The 21,873-nt window shown below is 38.9% G+C and overlaps 1 protein-coding gene across 1 annotated transcript; it reads right to left on the minus strand.

Moving 5' to 3' along the window:
• Window positions 1-99: 99 nt before the first annotated feature.
• Window positions 100-21,621, minus strand: NFYA (nuclear transcription factor Y subunit alpha). Its single transcript, XM_021692021.2, has 9 exons — window positions 21,547-21,621; window positions 19,883-19,969; window positions 16,942-17,088; window positions 7,991-8,122; window positions 7,693-7,798; window positions 5,910-6,076; window positions 4,637-4,810; window positions 3,704-3,805; window positions 100-918 (listed from the first exon to the last, which is right to left on the minus strand). Exons 1-9 carry the CDS (start codon window positions 21,619-21,621, stop codon window positions 865-867), a joined length of 1,044 nt encoding a protein of 347 aa, XP_021547696.1. The 3' UTR covers window positions 100-864.
• Window positions 21,622-21,873: the final 252 nt, after the last annotated feature.

A 21,873-nucleotide genomic window follows, 5' to 3' on the forward strand; every position in this document is an offset into this window, starting at 1 on the left:
CTACAAATGTCCTCAGCACTTCAGCACAGAAAGTTGTTGTATGGTTTTGTTCTCTACTTAGGAAAGGCAGTTTCAAGGTCCAATACCCTCTAAATTGTCTTACAAGTAGCAGAAGCAAAAACTATGGTCCAGATGATCTGTCAGCAGACAGACAAACCACAACTTGCCAAAGCTTTAAAAAAAGAGAGATTCAGCAATTTATAGTTTTAGTGCTTGAGTCTTTTGTCATTCTATCCCCAGAGTTAGCTTTTCTTGGCTGGAGTCCAAAAATACCAACCTATCATCTGGGTATACAGAGATTCCTATTATTACCACAGATTAGATGAATGTATCTCAGAGAATTTATTGTTTCCATGTTATAAGGTGGAACTTCCTTGCCTGGAAGCCACCTCTGAATACAAAGTGTCCAGTGAGTCAGCCGGAGATCCCCCATCAGAGGATGGATGCTGCTTAGATTCCATGGGAAGGAGTGGGCGTTGGCTTCCCTGATTTCAGTCTCGGTTGAGAAGGTTGTTCTCCCTAGCTAAGATGGCTGGCTGGCTTCAGAAGCCAACATAAGTGCTGTGTGTGCACTTATGTGCACAGGTCCCTTGCATCATCCTAATCCATGAAATGTCAATGTCATCAACAGTCTGAAATAGGTCCTGCCTGAAAGGGCGAGACAAAGCCTTATGACTTCAATTTGCCAGACATCGCTGCAATTATAATACTGAGCCACTTATTAAAAACTAAGTGGTTTGTCCTGTAGAAAAGGGCAGCACGTAATCGTCAGTGTCCCATTGGAAGAGGTGATCAATTTCCTGGAACAGTGGGAAACAGTGGTGAGGAACATGACCTTGATCTGCTCCATCACATGGCCTGGGGTTAGGACACTCGGATGATCTGTGTCATTGCTTCTTCATCTGCTTGGTTTGGATCCTAGAGACAAAGCATAATAGTGATTAAAATCCTTTGCAAAAGTAACAAGGAACTCAAGGCTCTCATTTCTCATCATCAAGGGTAATACATACAATTTTGCTAAGTAAACCAAAGTCCCAGAATGTACCTAAGTCTACCTACATGGATTAAAATGCAGCTCCATAAGGAAAGAAGAGATAACAAACCTTTGTGTAAAAGGAGTGTTAAGTCTGGCCTGGCATTCCACTTCCAAGCACTCCAGAGTTGACAGTGTATCTCTTTCCTAAGAGAACCTGTGTTGTGCTTTACCTTCCAAATTTAAGGGTCTTTAGGTGGCCAAGAGAACCACGTCATATTGTATTTTTTGTGCCATGACTTTCTGATCATCATATTTAAATACTAAGCACTTAGCAGGGCTGGAAAAGACACTGACATTTATTTTAATGCGCTCATTTTGAAGATAAACCCAAAGCCTGGATGGATAAAGTGATTTGCCTGGACGAGAGTGAGAAAGTTAGTCAGCAGCTCAGCAAGAACTAATGCCCAAATCTCTTGGCTCCCATTTCACTATTTCTTAACTATTTCCCATTTCTTTCCACTAAATTCTGCATGCCCCCCCTCACTTAAAATCTGCAGTGTTAAGACAAGAATCAGTCCTAAGAAGCTTTTTGCAACACTCCACAATAACTGCCTTCAGTTCCTCCACACCAAGGCTCTGAAGCTTCAACTGATGTGATCTGAGAAAAAGCTAAAAGACTTCGGGAGGTGGCAGGACTGCGGCGGGGTCTTGAACAATGAGTAAGAATAATAACCAGCATTTATAGAGCCCTCACCATGCACTAGATAACGTGCTAAGTAGGTGGCGAATATGGCTTACTGCATGAAATTCCCACAATGGCCCTATGAAGTATCAACAGCAGCCTACTTTACAGGTGGAGGAACTCAGGCCAAAGGAGCCTAAGTAACTTGACCAAGGTCCTATCGGTAGCACACAGAATTAGGAGAGTTCCTGGCACAATGCCCATAGATGGCACTCTATATCCACACGCTGCATGAATTAATGAGAAAGGAAGGGCTCCCAGACTACAGGTAGGAATTAATAGCATTGAAAGAGGAGTTTGGGGCGCCTGGGTGGCTCAGTTGGTTAAGCAACTGCCTTCGGCTCAGGTCATGATCCTGGAGTCCCAGGATCGAGTCCCGCATCGGGCTCCCTGCTGAGCAGGGAGTCTGCTTCTCCCTCTGACGCTCTTCCCTCTCGTGCTCTCTATCTCTCATTCTCTCTCTCTCAAATAAATAAATAAAAAAATCTAAAAAAAAAAAAAAAAAAAAAAAAAAAAGAAAAGAAAGAGGAGTTTGTGCTCCTGTGTGGAAATACTGAGGATTCCTAGTATGACATTGAAAGGCATGAGGAAGCCAAGCTGCTTAGATGTCATATAAAAACAGTTTGGAATCTGATGCAGTAAGAAATGAAAACCAGCATGCATCCTTGGGCAGGGGTCCGGCATGATTACTGCACAATTACACAAATAAAACAAGTCGATTATTAATGATGCTCAAAAGAAAAGGAAGATGTGAAAAAATAATGAGGTGGAAGAGACCTACTCTGACTTCAGCCTCAGATTTAAACCAAGACCTAAAAGGCAAGAAGATGGGAGTGAAAACCTTTACAGATTAGCTATTTTCACAACAAAGGTCCTATGGCAGGAGACAGATCAATGAATAGTACAGCAAGAGCATAAAGACCAAGAACAGGAGGAAATGAGGCCAGAGGTAGGCAGGAGCTCAATCACACGCGTGCCTTTTTGGCCATGGTAAGCACTCTGGATTTTAGTCTAAGTGCAAGTGGGAAAATGGCAGGAATGGAAGGGGTTTAAGCAGGACAGTGATGTGAGATGACATACATTTTAAGAAGACCACTTGAAGATGTGAAGAATGGACTAGAGGGGCACAAGAATGGAAGGACACCAGTAGACAGCTGTTACATGAACTGAAGCAAAAAAAGAGGACTTCTTCAGGCTAATGGCAGCTGGAAGGGAAAAAATGTTAACTGATTCAGATTATTATTTTAAAGGTAAAGCCAAGACGACTTTTTCAAGAATTGGACAATTTAAGCTTTAGCAACTGGGTGGATGGACAGGTCACTTACTGAGATGAGCGACTGGTTTAGGGATAAAAAATAAAATACAAATCAAGAGCTCTGTTTTGGATATACTGACTCAGAAATGCTGATAAGTACAATCAGTGGAATCAGATGTAAGAACCAGTGATGTACAGCAGCTACAAATAAGTTCTGGAATTACACTGGCTTTGAATTTCAGGTGTACCATTTTATTAAGTATTTTACCTTGGGCAAACTACTTAACCTCTCTAAACCTCAAATTTAACTGTAAAATGGAAATAAGTATTCTTACCTCATGGGGCTTGAGGATGCTCTAAAGATTCAATGAAAACAAAGCGCTTACAAAAATGCTTAATGTAATGGCTGGCACATAGCAGTTAAGTGTTAGCTGCTGATGATCGTGCTATTACACTAAGAGACAATAAAACTTTTTCTTTTAAAATCAAGAAAAAGGAGAATTATAAGAAGGAATTAATAGTAGTAACTGGCAAAGATGAGGAGGAAAAGGGCCAATGGATTGAACACGTTTAGTGCTTTAAGGCAAAAAGGAATCTAAGAGATACAACATTGCATTCAACTTAGAGAATGTAGTTAGTCTCTGGTGTGAACATAACAAGAGGACTCTGAATGCTCTTCCCAAGAAAATACAAGGCAAAAAGAGAAGAATGAAATGTATCATCTACTTACCTGCATATGGGGACTATCCTTTTCCTTTGGAGAGAAAAACCGCCCACCTTCACCCCGTTTCCGAGCCATGGCATGACGGTGCCGAGACTCATGCAGGTATTTCTGAAACCAGAGAAATTAAGGTACTAGTTGGAACCAGCACAGTTATCTCATTCATAAATTCTACTCTCTGAAGTTCAGGAGAGCTTTCATCAGAGGCACCAGGGGCAATTATGACCTTGAATTATGGAGAAAGCTTTGGAGGAAACATTGGGCAGCAGCTGACCGTATATGAACTATCATAAAGATGTGAACGCTGAATGAATAATAAATAAAAAGGATTCCCCAAAGGTGTAGCAACGATCACTATCTAACCCCCCCAACCCATATACATGCTCTCCTTCACTTCAATAACAGACCAAATTTTAGTTGAGCAAATGACTGCTCAGTAAAAAAAAAAAAAAAACCCTGCATTTCCCTGCCTTGTTTGCAGGTTTAAGTGTGGCCACGTAATTAAGTTTTGGCTAATGAGATGTATGGAGCTTCTTGAAAGTTTCCTTGAGAAAGAGTGCCTTTCTTGTTCCCCTCGTACCTAGGCCGGAGCCCAAGCAGTCATCCTGGACTATGACTAGCACACTAAGGCTATCAGAATAGTGAGACCAGAGGAGAGAGCATCATGAGGACTGACTGTGGAAATGGGCTACCAGCCTAGGACAATTTCTCTCTGAACTTCTCTTATGCAAGAAAAAAAATAAATTTCTTTTTAAGCCCCTGTTACTGTTTTGTTATGGTAGTTGCGGTCACACAGAACAATAATAAATGTTAACTTTTATAAAGATAACAGCTATTTACTTTCAATTGTTTGGAAGGTGCTCAAGGAAACAAACCATATAAAAGGTAATTTCAAAAGTAGAACCCTGCCCTTTCTCCTCCTTCTTTCAATGTTATACACACCCTTCTTTCCTTTGGAATTTTTCCTTCTGCCTCTAGTTTAGCCCGGGCTTGCCTCCTCTTTAATATACGGTGGTACTGTTTGGCATTCACATAGAGAGGCTCTTCTTCGAGCATCTCTGCCCCAGGGAGAGGGATTCTTTGGATAGCAGGTACAGAGCCAGCACCAGGCACCATCTACATGAAGAAAAAAACCACAGCTGATTAAATAGTGGCATGTAGTATGGACACAGGAAACTTCTCGGTCCCTGTTAAATTATTTTTTCTAAATGCTATAAAGAGTAGCTTTTATAGAGCACGTAGTTAAACGGGATTCCTGGAGAATATTTACACCCATGCATTTTAAACCAAAATTCCGGAGGATTGTCATAGGGAACCCAGGAGCTACAATGACAGATGACACAACCATGTCCAAATTGTTATCCACCTATGGCTCCATTTCTAGAAAAATCTGCTGCCATCTAATGGTCAGGAACAGTAATCATAGACCATGAAATAGTACAAAGGTAGGTTGACCCAAATGCCTACAGTTACATAATTTAATAAGCTACTTAACTTGCTAAATAATTCAAACTTAATTTTTCTAAACACACTAAAAACTAAAAACACTGTACTAAGTATATGAGAAAACCAGTAACAGGTTCCCATGCCCCATTCCCTTCCCAACTATAACAACTTTGAATGGATGTGTTGTTTCTTCTGATAGTTTCCTCCACCTCTGTGTGCAGGCTTCTACTACTTGTTCTTAATTTACCCATTTTAGGTATTATGTACTGCCATCCATTTTGGACAGGAAGACTTACCCTCCACTTACACCACTACTCATCTCTCCTTCCCTATCTTCCCAATGTACTCATAGCATACACGTTTTGGTTTCTTTATTGATTACAATCTGATTTTGAGCTTACTTCTTATTTCACTCTCTGTGGGCAATATATTGCCCACTTCCCAAAGATTAGTAGTCTATGCCTTCATTATTTGAATTCTGAATAAGATTACTCAAAAGCGGTTATTTCTACCTATTTATCCTCTGCTCTATCTCTAGCACCTAGAATAGTCACCAGCACATAATAGGTGCTCAGAATGAATTATAATGCATTATAGTGTTTCTTGTAAAAGTAGATCTCTGTAAATGCCTTAAGGATCAATTCAATCCCAAGGGGCCAGCGTTATCAACAAGCTTTATGAGATAAGATAGCAAACTGCAAGTCCAAACAAATTTTCAATGACAAAGAGATATATGGAAAGATAAATGATAGAAAATCCGTTTTCTTACCATGACCATCCCTCCTGAATTGACCACATTGCCTGCCACTGGTAGTGTCACAGTGACAGTCCCTTGCCCACTGCTGGTTGTGTTGGTGTTGGCTCCTGTCTGAACAATCTGTGCTCCTGCCAAACTGGCTGCTGGGATGGTGATCATGCCTGAAACAGGGACTGTAACTTTAAGAAAATAAAACATAAAACAAACAAAAACAGGTACACAGAAAGAAGGGAACACAGTTAGTCCCTCTTCTATCTGGCACACGCTTATCTCCTCTGGAAAAACATAGTAAACAGCACAAAGGGAGAAGCACTCTCCTACTCTCTGCCCCGTTTGCTGCAAGCCCAGTAATCACTGCCTTTGATAGTCTGTTCACTGTCTGGGTTCCAGTTCTGATAAAATTATCCTTGAAGTGGATACCTCCCTGGGTATTCCAGTAATAGCTTTCAATGGCTGGTGAGAAAGTTTGGAGGCCTCCTCTTCTAGAGGTCAGTCTGACTTCAGTTATACTACTGTTCTTGTATATGCGAATAATCTGTTTAGGACGGAGACTTTATACATTTATAATTTGTTTATCCTAAACTGACAATGACCCAACCTGTTCTAGAACTAAAACTTAAAATTAAACCAAACACTCCATGCCCCCAAACTATCACCAGCACCACTCACAGATTTGTTCACCATTTTCTGATTGAGCTCTGGCCTGGGCTCAATCCAGTTCAGGCCTTCTCCTGAGTCACAGGAGAGCACACTTAACTGCACTCACTGGAGCTTGTGTACTGCTAAATTTTAATCAAAAGTCCAACTTTTTTGGGGGGGGGCGCAGGGGAGGAAGAGCATGCATGCGTGTGAGTGGGGGCAGGCAGAGGGAGAGGGAAAGAGAGAATCCTAAGCAGGCTCCATGCCTAGCATGGAGCCCAACTTGGGGTTCGATTTCACAACCTTGTGATCATGACCTAAGCTGAAATCAAGGATGCTTAACTGACTGAGCCACCCAGGTGCCCCATCACAAGTCAAATTTTTGCTCATGGACTCAGATGTCTTTTCCAGATTCAATTATCTGACAGGTACTTCCAAAAGCTCTCAAGTTCAGTTTGAGCCATCTCCTCTTCTCTGAAGTCCATTCTCCTCCCAAGTCCAACAGATTTCATCGCTCCTGTATTTATGCATTATCTATTGCTAGGACACACCTCTATAAAGGCTCTGCACTGCATTTATTCGGTCACATACATGTCTCCCTTAATAGATTAAAGGTTCTCTGAGAAAATTTCTTTCTTAGTGAAGTGCTGCATACATAGTGGGCATATAATAAGTCTTTTGAACAAAAACTAATAATAAAGTAGACCAGAAAAAAAAACCTGGAAGTAGCAGCAATACTAAATGCCAACTTGACTTCTGATTGGTTTCTTCCATTACCAATAACGAAACTGTACTTCCAGTCTTCTATGTAGAAACATTTTTTCCCCCCGCTAGAAAGGCTCAAAAACTTCTATAATCCCTAGGGCCAGTCTTTTAACCACCACTGCAGGAACGCCTACAAATGTTACCAACGCTGGTCACGTATGAATGACGAGAAAACATCAGTGGAGATTTAGAAAAAATTTTTGTTGTTCAAAAGTATGTTCTGTGGGCTCCCTGCTAGCCAGGGAGCCCGCTTCGCCCTCTCCCTCTCTGTCAAAAAAAATATATATATATGTTGTGAGGAGGTCACAAAATTTGTGGAGCAGTCATTTGCTCAAAGGATAAAAAAGATGCCCCCTGCCAAAGTCCCACAGAAACACATACGCACACTTACCTTGCTGTAGAATGGTGCCGTCTGCGTTCACTGGCTGATAGACAATAGTCTGCCCTTCGGCAGTCTGTGCCACTTGCTGTCCCTGGACAGCAATCTGCTGCTGGGTCTGAAGGACAGAAATTGTGACAATTTAATACATTCCAAAGCTACCACAAAGGACGCCTTCTTTTTAAGAAAGAAAATACAACATTTTGATGGTTTTCTTCCCCATTTCTACTACCAGTGAGATATCTGGCTCAGCTGTCTGACCCTTCCCAATCAGTTGTGCTCTTGGGTTGACAGAGATCATGGGAATTACCTGGGTCTGGCCAGCAGTGACTGCCGTCTGGGGCTGCTGGATGATGATCTGCTGGGTCTGGCCCTGCTGGCCCTGTACCTGCACAGCCTGCCCACCCTGGATCTGAATCTGTCCAGGTGGGACCAACTGTATCTGTGCAAGAGAACACAGAGAAACGTTAGTACCCCGCTGGCACTGGTCTCTTTTGGTCCTGGAGTATTAGGTACCCAAGTTCCCCCAGAAAGCAAGAAAGGCTCTGAAGAGGAAAAAAAGACAGAATCTTGTTCTGCTCTCTATTATAAATTAGACATAAGTTGTTTTCCATTCATGAAACAATGGGGGGAATTTTGGCTGCTGTCTAGATACAGGATGATTTTAAGGAATCAAAGTCAGTTTTAAAAAAGATGATATATGACCAGGCTGGCATGTTATATATATTTTTAAAGTATATTCATTTAAAAACATATTCTGAAGTACTTTTTAGAGATAAAAGAATATTATATATATTCAAAGTAATCCTTGAAAGAGTAAGGGAATACAGGTGCAACTAGAAGACTGATTATAATTTGATAAATGTTAAAGCTGGGTGGTAGGGATTCATCACACCATTCTCTGTTTTTGTCTATTTAATGTTTTCTACAATAAAATGTTTAAAAAAAATGCTATCCTATATATATATAAAAGCTTTAAACACACAGAGAAGGTGAGACTATTATATTAGAAACCTATGCAGTCACCACTCAGATTTAACAAATTAACGTTCTGCCATATTTGCTTAACATTCCCTTCTCCTCTAAAAATTATTTACTGTATTAAAATGTGATCATCCTTACAGAGCATTTTACACGTCTATCCATAAAAATCTGTGGATAGGTTTTAGTTTGTAAGTTTCACATAAATAGTAACATACTGTATCTTTTTGCAATTTGCTCTTATCGTCATTGTTTTCAAAATTTAGCCAGTTTTAAAGTATTTATTTCATCATTTTTAAAGTATTTATTTATTTGTAATCTCTATACCCAATGTGGGGGGGCTTGAACTCATGACCCGGAGATCAAGAATCACATGCTCTTCCAACTGAGCTAGCTGAATGACCCATCTTCCGACTGAGCCAGCTGAGCGCCCCAGAACTAGTTCACTCATTTTAACTGGTATTAAGTATCACATTAAGTAATTATACTGTAACTTATTATTCATCCATTCCCCTTAATATTTGGGTTTTTCTCTAACAATTTTATTTTTACAAACAAATTTTACACACACAAAAATTAATGAACACGTATTCTTATGCAAATGTTATAAGTTTCTTAAGTAGAATTCCTGTGTTGAAGGAGATGGGTGTGTTGTAATGCAGCCTCTAAAATGGGTTTCTAGCTGCTTTCTGGTAATCACTCCTTTTATGTAATCTTCCCCATGAGTGTGCTGGACCTAGTGACTCACTTCTAACAAACAATCTGGCCAAAGTATTGGGGCATCACTTTTGAGATTAGGTTACAAAAAGATCAACTTCCATTTTGCTGGCTTTTTCTCACTCTCCCTTACTTGCTCTGAGGGTATCAAGATAGCTGTCGTGTCATGTGCTACCCTACGGAGATGCCCACAAGGCAAGATGCCCACCCAGAACCACGTTAAGTTGAGCTTTAAAGTGGATTCTTCCCCCTGTTGAACCTCGCTTTGACTATAGGCCACAAGTGTGTCAAGAGACACTGAACAATGTGTCAGATTCTATTCCCTATGTCTATTTTCCAACATCTTCACTAATGCTCAGTACTATCATTAATGTTTGCTGGTCTCTTGTTGATTTAATTTGCATTTTCAATTTTATTCCTGGCTTTGGATAGCTAAACCTCAGGCAACAATTTTGGACAGAGAGGGAACCTGTGCTATCCAAATCTATTTTCTTATATTTCTCTCTTTAACGGCTATGGCTAATTTATTAGGAGTGTCATTGTAAATGTGACAAATTTGAAAAATATTTCTTATAAGCTTTTTATTATTTAAAAAACTGGTTAACAGTTTAACTGCTGGGTGTATAGCATCCTGTTTTCATGTAACACCTACTGTACATGTTTTTAAGAACAAAAGAGAATGCATTTAGGAAGGCCCCGCAGCTCAAAACTTCCAGTATTTTATATACAAGTTCACACCTAAACAATAGTCAAGGGTACAGCACAAATGTTTCCCCCACATCCCCTTCATCTCCCATCTCATTAGTTCTTTCATTCATTCCATCACCAGACATTTTTGATCTGGGTGTTATTTCAAGAGTGGAGTTTTTCTCCATTCATTTCGTTACTGTACTGTATTACATTAATTTTTCAATGGGGAAGCATCCTTGAACTCTAGGAATAAGTCCCACTTGTTCATAGTGTGTAATTTTTAATATGCTCTGGATTTGGGTTTGCTAGTATTTTGGGGGGAGTCTTGCATCAATGTTCATAATGCATATTAGTCTGTAATTTTTCTTGTAATGTCTTTGTTTGGTCTTGGTATCAGAATAATGCTGGCCTCACAGAATGAATTAGGAGGTACTCTTTCCTCTCCCAATTTTTGGAAAAAGTTTGAGGATTGGTATTAGTTCTCCAAGTTTTTGGTAAAATATACCAGCGAAGCCATTAGTGCTTTTATTTGTTGGGTGATTTTTGATTATGGATTCAAGCTCCTTACTAATTATAAGCTCTGTATTCTGGTTTCTCTTCAGATCACATACATCTTTCACCTTTTACTTATTGTAGGTCTATTAGGATTTTCTATTTCTTTGTAACTGAGTCTTGGTAGAGTAGGTTTTCTTTCTAGGAATTTGTTTACTCTTTTAGGTAATTCAGTCTGTTGCATTTAGTTGCTCATAATACTTTCTTATGATCTTTTCATTTCTCTGGAATTGGTGGTAGTAACATCCCTACTTTCATTTCTGATTTTGGTTATTTGACTTTTTTTAGTCTATCTAGCTCAAGATCTGTCAATTTTATTATTTTCAAAGAACCGACTTTCGTTTTCATTTATTTTCTCTACTGTTTTTCTACTATTTCATTTATTTCTGCTCTAGTCTTTATTATTTCTTTCTTTTGGCCAGCTTTGGGTTTAATTCAATCTTTTCTAATTCCGTAAGTTGTAAGGTTAGGTTGTGGGTTGTCAATCTTTCTTGTTTTTAACATAAGCATTTATAGTCATCAATTTCCCCCTCAACACTGCTTCTGCCATGTTCATGTATGGTGGGTCTTTGTTTTCATTTGTCTTTAAGTATTTTCTAATTTCTCATGTAATTTCTCCTTTGATCCATTGATTACTTAAGAGTGTACTGTTTAGGGCGCCTGGGTGGCTCAGTTGGTTAAGCGACTGCCTTCAGCTCAGGTCATGATCCTGGAGTCCCAGGATCGAGTCCCGCATCGGGCTCCCTGCTCGGTAGAGAGTCTGCTTCTCCCTCTGACCCTCCTCCCTCTCATGCTCTCTGTCTCTCATTCTCTCTCTCTCAAATAAATAAATAAAATCTTAAAAAAAAAAAAAAGAAAAAAAGAAAAAAAAGAGTGTACTGTTTAATTTCCACAGATTTGTGAATTTTCCACTTTTATTTCTGTTGATTTCTAACTTCATCCCACTGTGGTCAGAGAAGATACTTTGTATGCAGTCTGAGACTTAATTTGTGACCAGATATATGATCTGTCCTGGAAAGTTCCCATGTGTACTTGAGAAGAATGTGTATGCTGTTGCTGTTGGGTGGAGGGTTCTGTGTAAGTCTGTCTTATCTAGTTGGGTCTATTGTGTTAAGTACTCTATTTTCTTACTTATCTTCCGTCTGGTTATTCTGTTTTTTTGATTGATTTTTAAAAAAGATTTTATTTATTAGAGAGAGAGAGGGAGTATGCAGGAGAGGAGACAGCACAACCAGGGGGAGGGAAAAGCAGATTCCCTGCTGAGGAGGGAGACTGATCACGATCATGACCTGAGCTGAAGGCAGACACTTAATGGACTAATCCACCCAAGTGCCCCACTGACTGATTTTTTTTTTTTTTTTTTTTTAAAGTAGGTTCCACACCCAGCGTGGAGCCCAGTGTGGCTTCAACTCACAACCCTGAGATCAAGAGCTGGATGCTTAACAGATTGAGCCACCCAGGTGTCCCGGCACTCTGAATGTATCAGTCACTGCCTTCTGGCCTCCAAAGTTTCTGATGAGAAATCTGCTAAAAGTCTTGAGGATCCCCTGTAGGTGACAAGTCACTTCTCTCTTGCTGCTTTCAAGATTCTCTATTTGTGGCTTCCAAAAGTTTGATAATTATGTGTCTTGCTGTGGGTCTCCGAGTTCATCTTATGTCTCTCAACAAATCTGGGGAATTTTCAGCCATTATGTCTTCAAATATTCTCTATACGCTTTTCTCTATCTCTTCTTCTGAGACTCCCACAATGCATCTGTTGGCACACCTGATAGACTCATAGTTCCCATAGGCTCTGTTCACTTTTTTCCAATGTTTTCTCTTTCTGTTCCTCAGATCCAATCATTTCCATTGCCTTATATCTTCAAGTTCGTGGGTTCTTTCTTCTATCTATTCAAATTTGCCTTGAATTTTTCTAGTGAATATTTCATTTCCATTATCGTACTTATCAGTGCCACAATTTCTTTTCAGGTTTTCTATCTCTCTATTGGTATTTCCATTTTGTTCATACATTGCTTCCCTGACTTTTTCAACATCTTCTTGTAGTTCTTTGAGCATCTTTGGGGCAGTTATTCTTAAAATGCTTGTCTTACAGTAAATCTATTTTTTTAAAGGACAGTTCATAGATTAATTTTTTCCTCTGAATGGGCAATACTTTCCTGTTTCTTTGTATGCCTTATGACTTTTGTTGGAAACTGCATATTAAGTCAACTAATGTACTAACTGTAGACATCAGATTCTTTCCCTTCCCTGGGATTTGCTGTTATTGTTTTTATTGTTGTAGGCGGTCTCTGTGCCAAAAATCAGCCTAAGGCATAAACTGAAAGCTTTTTCAGGTCTTTTCTGAGCCTGTGCCTGTCCCCAAGTATGTGCAGTCCTTTTCTAATTTTCCCAAATATTCAGCTTCTTTTGAGTGTCCTAGAGTCTAAAGTTAGGCTCTCAAAAGGGGGAAAAGAGAAAATGAAGGGGGCAGGGAAGGGTGCTGACTTTTTAAAAATTCCCTAGGGGTCAGCCACTTCAGCTGGAGGGAGAGGGACTTACAACAGTGGGGGAAAGTGTGACGACACAGGCTGCCTCCTCCTTCATCTGCACCTCTGATCAGAGGCAGCAATCAATGATCCCTGATTTTAGAGGATGGGGTCTATTTTGCTCACCTTGGCACCTATAAGCTGCCCAGAGGCTGCGTCAAAACCTGTGTGCAGCTACCTGTTAGGCTGCTGAGTAGCTGCTATTATGCTAAGAGCTCAAACTTACTGAAATTGTCTTCACTATAAGTCTATGCCTCCCCCTGTAAGTAAAAAGTTTTCAAAAAGACTTGAAAGTTCCAAAATAGTTTATACCAGACAGATTCTGCCAGTGCGATTATTACGTAGGTGGGGAGAGAGATTCCTGGTATGTCCTGTTCCACCATCTTCCCAGAATCCTCTACCTAGGTCTTCTTAACTACTTTTTCTAAATACTTAGCTCAGAGTTGGCACTTAGAAAGTAGTGGCAAATAGATAAATTAGTAAACAAATTTACTTAGTTATCTGAATCTATTTCCTAACTGAGCTTCAAACAGCAAGGGATACCTGCTTTTAGTCATTTGGATTTCCTTTTCCATCTATTCATATTTTTTGCCCATTTCCCTACTGGATTGTTATTTTCGTATCAATACATAAATGTTCTTTATGTATTTTGGATACAAACCAAATTATGTGTGTTAAAAAATATCTTCTGCATATCTGCACCTTGTCTTTTATTTATATTTTGATGTATATACATTTTTATTTTGAAGTAGTCAAATCAATTTGGTTTTTGTATCTTTAAAAAATCCTTCTCTACTCCACGATGTAAAGAAAATTCTCTTGTAAATAAAATCTAAAAGTTTCCAAGTATGCTTTTTTACATTTAGACTGTAAATCTACCAAGTATATAGTAATGAGATAGATATCGTGTTTTCTTTTTCTATGCCATTCTTAAACCACTTCTTCACTGGTATTTTATACTATTTTTATTATACATCAACTTCCAATATTCTTGCATTTATTTCTTCACTCTCTACTTTGGTTCTACTGTCCTTATTAAGCCAGTGATCTTAATCTAAAATTACACACAAATTTAGCATGTATCTGAACATCTGTACCTTTTCTAAGGAGATAAAGGTTTCAGTGGAATTCTAAAATAGAGCAGGCAATCCAAAAAAAGGTTAAGGAGTACTCTTCAAAAAGAAATGGTTATTCAACACTAATGAGAAGCAACCTCTAATAAAAAGGGATTGAAACCTTAAGCATTTTAAAAGGGGCTGTGGAATCGTACTTAAAGCTTTATACACATTAACAGAAAAGAATTTCTCCAGGATGGTTTGATTAGTCACAGTCCTACTTGGAGGGAAGGGAATGAAATAAATAACCCTTTCAAAGTCTCTTAAAGGCTGAAAAGTCCCCATAAAATCATAGAATTTAGAGCTGGAATGAACCCTAAACATCACCTGATATAAACTGCATTTCTGGATGAGAACACTGACAATCAAATGACTTGGCCAGGATCAGAAATCTTGTTTAACGGCAGACCTGGGAATGAAAGTCAGGTCACTGCATTCACAGTACACTGTTCCTAGTGTTATAGCACACCATTTCTAGTCAATGGTGGAGCGGAAGGCGTGGCAGGGGGGCTGGAGAGGAGGCAATGAAAAGGACAGAAATGAATAGCAGTACGACACTGCAGCAAGCACACACACAAAATATATTTAAAGCCTCATACATTTATGCATGGAGCAATGTGGAGACTATTTTTAATCCTAACTACAACTCTATCTTGGCAAAAATATGCCAACGGCCTTAAAAATGATCTTACCCTTCTTTGCTCAAGCAATCCCTCCACTCCAAAGAAATTACTCTAAGAATTCAACTGGAAAATAAAGTAATCACAAATACATTTATAGTAACCTTACCTATTAAAGCAAAAAACCAAAAATAAAGCAAACAAAAAATCCCAGAATACATTTTGCAAAAAAATTGTACATAAAATTACAAGGGCTTATATAAAAATTAATTTAGATTTATCAAGTAGTGTGATCATGGCTGGTTTTTCCAACTTCTATTAAATTCCTCCAGAATAACTAAATCACTGTGATCATTTTAATTGTTAAAACAAAATATAGATAGAACAAAAAGTTAATAGTTCTCCCTTGCCCCACCTCTGTGCTCACAAACATATATACCCATGAGTGTTTGGCTATCCATTACAGAAATCACATAGTATATATTTCTCTGCAAATTATTTTTCACTAAAAATACTTCAATATTGATTATCCTCCCCAGAAAACAGTTCATCCTTTTTTAACAAGGACAAAATGCTCCATATATAAACATATGGAGTATGATGTATTCAACCATTTCTTTATCCTTATTGATGGAATGGACAGTCAGGTTACAATTTTTTTCCTAGTAAAATGCTGCAATAAATGTCTTTGTACATCTCTCCCTATACATGGATGCTTTTCTTCTTACACAACAGATTCTCAGAAGTGGGGCAGAAAGAGCAAAGGTTTATGTTTATGTATTTAATAGTGAGATGCCTTCAGAATTTGAAATTACCAATAATAATGTTTCCTTTTCTCTACACCCATTCTAGCATTGGATATAAACTCTTTTTAATTTTTACCAACTCGATAAAAATTCTCTCTAGTTTTGGGGCACCTGGGTGGCTCAGTTGGTTAAGCGACTGCCTTCGGCTCAGGTCACGATCCTGGGGTCCCAGGATTGAGTCCCGCATCGGGCTCCCTGCTCGGCAGGGAGTCTGCTTCGTCCTCTGACCCTATCCCCTCTCATGTGTTCTCTCTCTCTCAAATAAATAAATAAAATCTTTAAAAAAAAAAAAAATTCCCTCTAGTTTTTAAAAATCTGATGCCACTGAGCTGCATGTCTTGCTTTACCTTTGTTTTCTGTTTCTGAATCCATCTTTCCAGTGGATTTACCTAAGTACTTTATTGGTTTGTTTACAGAATCAGCTTTTATTTACCCTTCTACATTTTTGTTAGTTTTCTACTTCATTAATTTTAACCTACTTTTTGTTCATTTTGTTCTTCCTTTTCCTAACTTCATAAGGGAAATACATTCACTTTTCCGTTCTTTTAGAATAAAAGTATTGGGGCTCCTGGGTGGCTCAGTCAGTTAGGTGTCTGCCTTCAGCTCAGGTCATGATCCCAGGGTCCTGGGATCGAGCCCCATGTCGGGCTCTCTGCTCAGCAGGGGAGTCTGCTTCTCCCTCTCCCTCTGCCTGCCGCTCCCCCTGCTTGTGCTGTCTGTCAAATAAATAAATAAAATCTTAAAATAAAATAAAATAAAATAAAAGTATTTAAGGGTTACACATTTTGCTCTCAGTACAGCTTTAGGTGTGTGTGATGGGTTTGGACTGAAGTATTTTTTTTTCATCACTTGTTAGATAATTCAAATTATAAATCACTTCGCAAGAAATGAAAGGGTAACATTCCTGACCAAGAACAGTTAATTTCCAAAGCACACTGTAAATTCCCTCAGCTGCCAGAAGTTCCAACAAAGATCAAACCAATAAATTTTCTATTAAACTAGACTCTCATCTTTTTGTATTCTTTATATACTGATTCAAGATCATACCTAGTATCTTAGTCCTTACCAGAGATGTCCAATTTCTGTACAATTCTGTTTCTATCACTGATAGCACAAAAGTAGAAAATCGACTAATTTTGTGAATGTAGGGTGGCAAATAGTTAAATGCCAGATCAATAGTCGTACAGTTTCTAACAAGCTCTTCTTTAAGACCTCTATTCTGATATTCTGTCTAAACATTTTTTGCATCGCTCACCTGCTGCAAACCCTGAGTCCCAGACACAGGTACTTGCATGATGGTTTGACCTTGTCCACCAGGGACAGCTTGAACCATGATGGGCTGACCAGTTGATGTGATTAATTGGCCTCCACTGACCTGTACCATTAATGGTTGCCCCTGAACCTAGAAGGAAATAAAATAACAATGAAATAACGTAAAATGGTTTTTACCAAAAGATAATCACTGGAACTATTCTGCTGCCTTGGTAGAGGGGGAAAAGGTAGAAGAGACACTAAGAAAAGAAGTCTCAAGTCCCTGTCTTCAAGTTATCTTCTTCAAAAACACTCTATCTTTGACCAAACACCAAGTTGAATACTTTAAGGTCACATATAATGAAGTATATCCAGGGTCTTTAGGAAGTCTCAACAGATATAAGGCATTTGTCATCAAATACAGGCTAAATCTACGAGAAGCACTCAATCAAAACATCCAGACTATGTGCCTTTTGAGACTAATATTCAGGAATAGTTTCTAGTGAAGGCTGGAGAGGAGGCAATGAGAGGGAGGGCTGATGGTGGTGATGGTGGTTGAGTGCAAATTCTAAATAACCTGGAAGGAATAAATCAAACTACCCAGCAATGACTCCAGGAGGCTGGGTAGCAAGCAGCTCTGGAAGCTTATGCAGAAGACCCTTTCTCCCCATAGTCTCTCAAGCATAAATGAAATACACAACTTTTACCCCCTACCTCACTCTGGGAATTCTAGTCCTGTGGTTGTTTCAAGAGCCCACTAGGGAAGGCCTAGAAATATCTTCTGGTCAGTTTTCAAGCTCTGTGGTGAATTCCTCATACTGGACCCTGAATATCTACATAGTTGTTTTAGTTTTAACAGAAACAGTGATAAATATGGGAATTATACACTCAAGTGTATCAAAAAACTCCCAATTTTCCAGCTCCTATGAGTAAATGGACTACTTTAGAAGCCAGGGCATTATACGTGCTCTATAACATCTTGAATCCCAATATAAAAATACCTAGCTAACTGAATGCATTCTGGAAGCCGGAAAAACAAGCCACGTTAGAAATGAAATGGAATGTTCAAAAGAATAGCTGCAAGTCCAAAATTTCATTTAGATTCTGCCCTTGTTCTGAGAAATTATTTGTAGCAGAACACAAGAATATTCATAGGACTAAAATATTCATGCTTAATGCCCTTGAAAAGTGTGTTCGAATAACAGTAATTGGTTAAAAGATCAATCTTCCCTAGATGAATAGATTAGATAGTAAGACCCCCTCTTCTTCACCACCACCACCACCACCAAATGCATCAGAATCCTCAGGAATATTTAATTCCCAAGTTTTATAAACTGTTCGTTGAGAAATTCCATTTTACTTTTTAAAGGACTTTACAATCTGATTCTCTCATGCCTTCTCCTTTCCTTATCAAATTAAATTCCCTTTGCTACACCAATGTTTGCATGTACTCCATCAGAAAGGATTCTGAATATTTATTAAATGAGTAACTGAAAGAAGTATTAAAAATTCTCCAAAATAATGAGACCTCTAGAGAAAATGCTTTCATCATTTCCGTATAAAGTGTTCCCATCTCTTTTAAATAAAATCTACAGAAGTAAGAAACAAGTTTTAAGGCCCAACTGTTCATAAGTTTCTGGCTACCCATCATCTTGAACTTCTCCCCTCACTGACACGTTAAATGTGTACATGATAAACCATCTGAGACTCCAAGGAGCCCACTGCATTTACAACACATGAATGATTACAAGGACACATGCATCAGACAAGAAGCCATACGGTTAAGAGCATGTTACATTCCCATTCCACAAGTGGTTAATGACAATACTGTTTTATGTATCAATAAGATGAAGCAAGCATGAAAAACATGAAGAACAAGCTGCTGAACTCTACGATTTGAACATATTTAGGAGTACCTACAAGCTCAGCTTTTTTCAGCCTAATTTATGTTCAGAACTGACAGTGTATCACCATCAGACATTACAGGCGGGAGGTGTCGGGATGGGGTTGAAAGGTTAGGGTGAAATGATTACGATGAGGGGCAGGTAACTGCCGGATGCTTAGCAGCACTGAAATGAGACGTCAGTTCTACATTCTAGGTCCTACTTTGAATCATTTCCATTCAATGGAGGAAAAAGGCAGGGCACTCAAATTTTGCCAATTTCTCAAAAATAGAGTAATTTTAATCAAAGTAACCTGCAGACACAGAAAAGACTTAGGCTTCTACTCTCATTTTTACATAGGAACTGGCCAAAATATAACCCCAACTAAGGATATTTAGCTTGGCCATATAAAAAGTTAGGGAACTGCTCTAGTTAAGTAAGAATTCTTATAGTGGCTGTAATACCTAAGACTTATAGAAAGCATATTTCACCTTTGTCTGGCGAAGAGGTATAGGGTAATCTTTGCAAATCTAGTAATAAAACAGGTCATGGTTTCCTTAGGAAAGGTAGTGAAAAGGCAGCAGTTAAGAGATTAACAAGATTCACTGATTAGATAAACCTTGCCAAGTACAAGGATTATTTTGCAGCCGAGTTGCCCTTTTAATAAAAATAAAGCATCATCTAACCCTAGTTTATTTTTTATTCCACTATTATAAATACAAATCCACGGAATTTTACCGTGCATTCTGATTACAGAGCTTCAGCTCTAAATAGATTCTAATGCCACTTGTAAGAATTTCTTCCTGTCACTTGCACCATTTCCTTCCCAAAGAAACACAATTGCCAAATTCAATTTTCAGAAAACTGATACTGGGGTCACTACATGACTAGGCATGAAACATGAGGAGACTGGAATCTTACAAGCCTCAAAGACAAGTTAACAGCATCAAAAACATGCAATTGACTTTGCCATTCCTCCTTGAGATCCTACCACAAATAGCACCAGACATGAGGACAGGAGAAGTTCATGCAGTGCTTACAGAGAATCAGAGAGGGCACCACTACCTGGAGGGTCTGGACTTGCTGGCCTGAGGCGGATGCCACCTGGGCCTCAGTCTGCAACTGGACAGCAGTGACACCACCCTGCTGCTGAGAACAGGAACAGGAAGAGCTTGAAATGTGTCAGGAAGGAAATGTAGAGTTCAAGACATGAGATCACCTTACCTCTTGTGGGAGAGGGAGGGAGTCTTCTTTTAACAGTCCCACCCAACAGAGGACTCTCAAACTGTACAGACTCCCTATACTGAAGCTATTTTGTTGCAGGTAGCAGGATTAAAGATATTAGCCCTTTGTCCCCAGAGTGAAACTCAAAACACATTTCCATGACTCAAAAACAACAGTTGTCATCATGAACACAAATTTTTTTAATGTAATCCTTCCCTCCAGAAATAAGCATTTGGTCCTTCTGCTTAGGGTTATCTTAATGCTTTTTATTTCCTCAAATGAGTTCACAACAAAAAAGTTATCAGGTTTTTACAGCTTTGAAGCTACAATGAAGAATTTCTGAGACTTAAATGTAATCACCAGGTAGGAAGAATGAAGCAATCACTGTGAACCAAAATCATCTTCAGGCTGGTCACTGCTCTCAAGGCCCAAAACTAAGATTACTTCTACTCAATTGGATTACCTTAGAAGCAATGTTTTCAGTGATTTAACCTAATGTTTATATTCTCTAATGGTAAGTTCTGACCGAACAAGACTTCATCCATCAAGGTGGTGGTGTGAATAGAGGGCCCTTTGTGGAATCCCCTTTCCTAAGGAGGCAGTTGAAGGAAGCTGCCAGAGACACAGCAGCTGGGTGGAAGAAAAAGCCAGTGAAGGAGTTTAAATAATTAATTTCTTTTAATCAAGAGGTTCCCCTTCCTTTGATCATTAGATAGGAACAACTTACCATCAAAATAGCCTTTGTATTCCCTACCATCTACTTTTCTGTATTCTCTAAGTTACCTTTTGGAAACAAAACATGCCTCAATCTTGGCCTAAGGTCAAATCAATGCATAATAAATGTCTTTTCTTCTAGGGAGAAACACAAATAAACTTTTACTAAAATAAAAAGCTAGGTATAGAGCATCAGAAAATGTAATCTCTGTATAAATCTAAGAAAGCAATCTATCTTATTAAGGAATAAATCAACACGGGATTCCTTTCTTGTATGTGCTTATTCATAATAAGAGCGGCTAAGTATTAACCTCATGCTGAACTACAGCTTTTCAGAATAAGCACCGTAACGTATCAAATCAAAGAACAGTGGATTTCTTGGATGCTGACTATCTTGGTTTATCCATTAAGGCCACAGACTTAAAAGATCACAAAGCTAGCTTAATGGAGAAGAGGAACTATAAAACTGAATCCAGAAAAAAACAAAAACTCCAAATTTCCATCTGAGAACAGAGTAGGTTTTGACTTTTAGCAAAATGAAATGGGCAATTCAGTATTAAACCAGGCTCCCAAGAAAAGCAAATTCTATGTGGTCATGGACTGAATACAGAGCTGTGAACACATGGAACATGAGAGAAATCGCAACAAATCCAATCTTCAAAAAGCACTTCGGCACGAGTCACCAGACCTATTATTCATAAGATCTGGGACCTCTAAATAATTCCCCACTGAGTGGTGCCAATCCGGGCTCCATTGCTGTGCTGTTTAAAGCAGTTTTACTTCCATACCTGCTGCTGAATCTGTCCAGCCTGCACAACAATCTGCTCTGTCGAACTATTGCTGTTTGCTGTATACTGCTCCATGATCCCTCCAAGTTAGAATCCTGTCCACAGTGAGTTTCACTCAGGAGATCCTAGAAGACTGCGAAATGCACTCCTATTAGAAAGGTTGGGAAAGAAACTAAATGAGATTGTTAATAAAAGCCTCGCCAGATGATTAACATTGATTAACTTATTGCTGTGCTTTATTCGCAAGTAAACAGGGTAAGAGAATAGGAAATGTTCATTTTTGACATCATTTGTAACCAGGATTACAAGGCACGCTCATGCCAACAA

The sequence above is a fragment of the Neomonachus schauinslandi genome, chromosome 8, assembly GCF_002201575.2.
Source record: "Neomonachus schauinslandi chromosome 8, ASM220157v2, whole genome shotgun sequence".
Taxonomy (NCBI): domain Eukaryota; kingdom Metazoa; phylum Chordata; class Mammalia; order Carnivora; family Phocidae; genus Neomonachus; species Neomonachus schauinslandi.

Coding starts and splice junctions, on each gene's coding strand:
- NFYA (XM_021692021.2), bottom strand. CDS start 21,621: ATGGAGCAGTATACAGCAAACAGCAATAGTTCGACAGAGCAGATTGTT. Junction 19,970..21,546: donor CTGGACAGATTCAGCAGCAG/GTATGGAAGTAA, acceptor TCCTGTTCTCAG/CAGCAGGGTGGTGTCACTGC. Junction 3,806..4,636: donor AAATTCCAAAGGAAAGAAGG/GTGTGTATAACA, acceptor CTCTGGTTTCAG/AAATACCTGCATGAGTCTCG.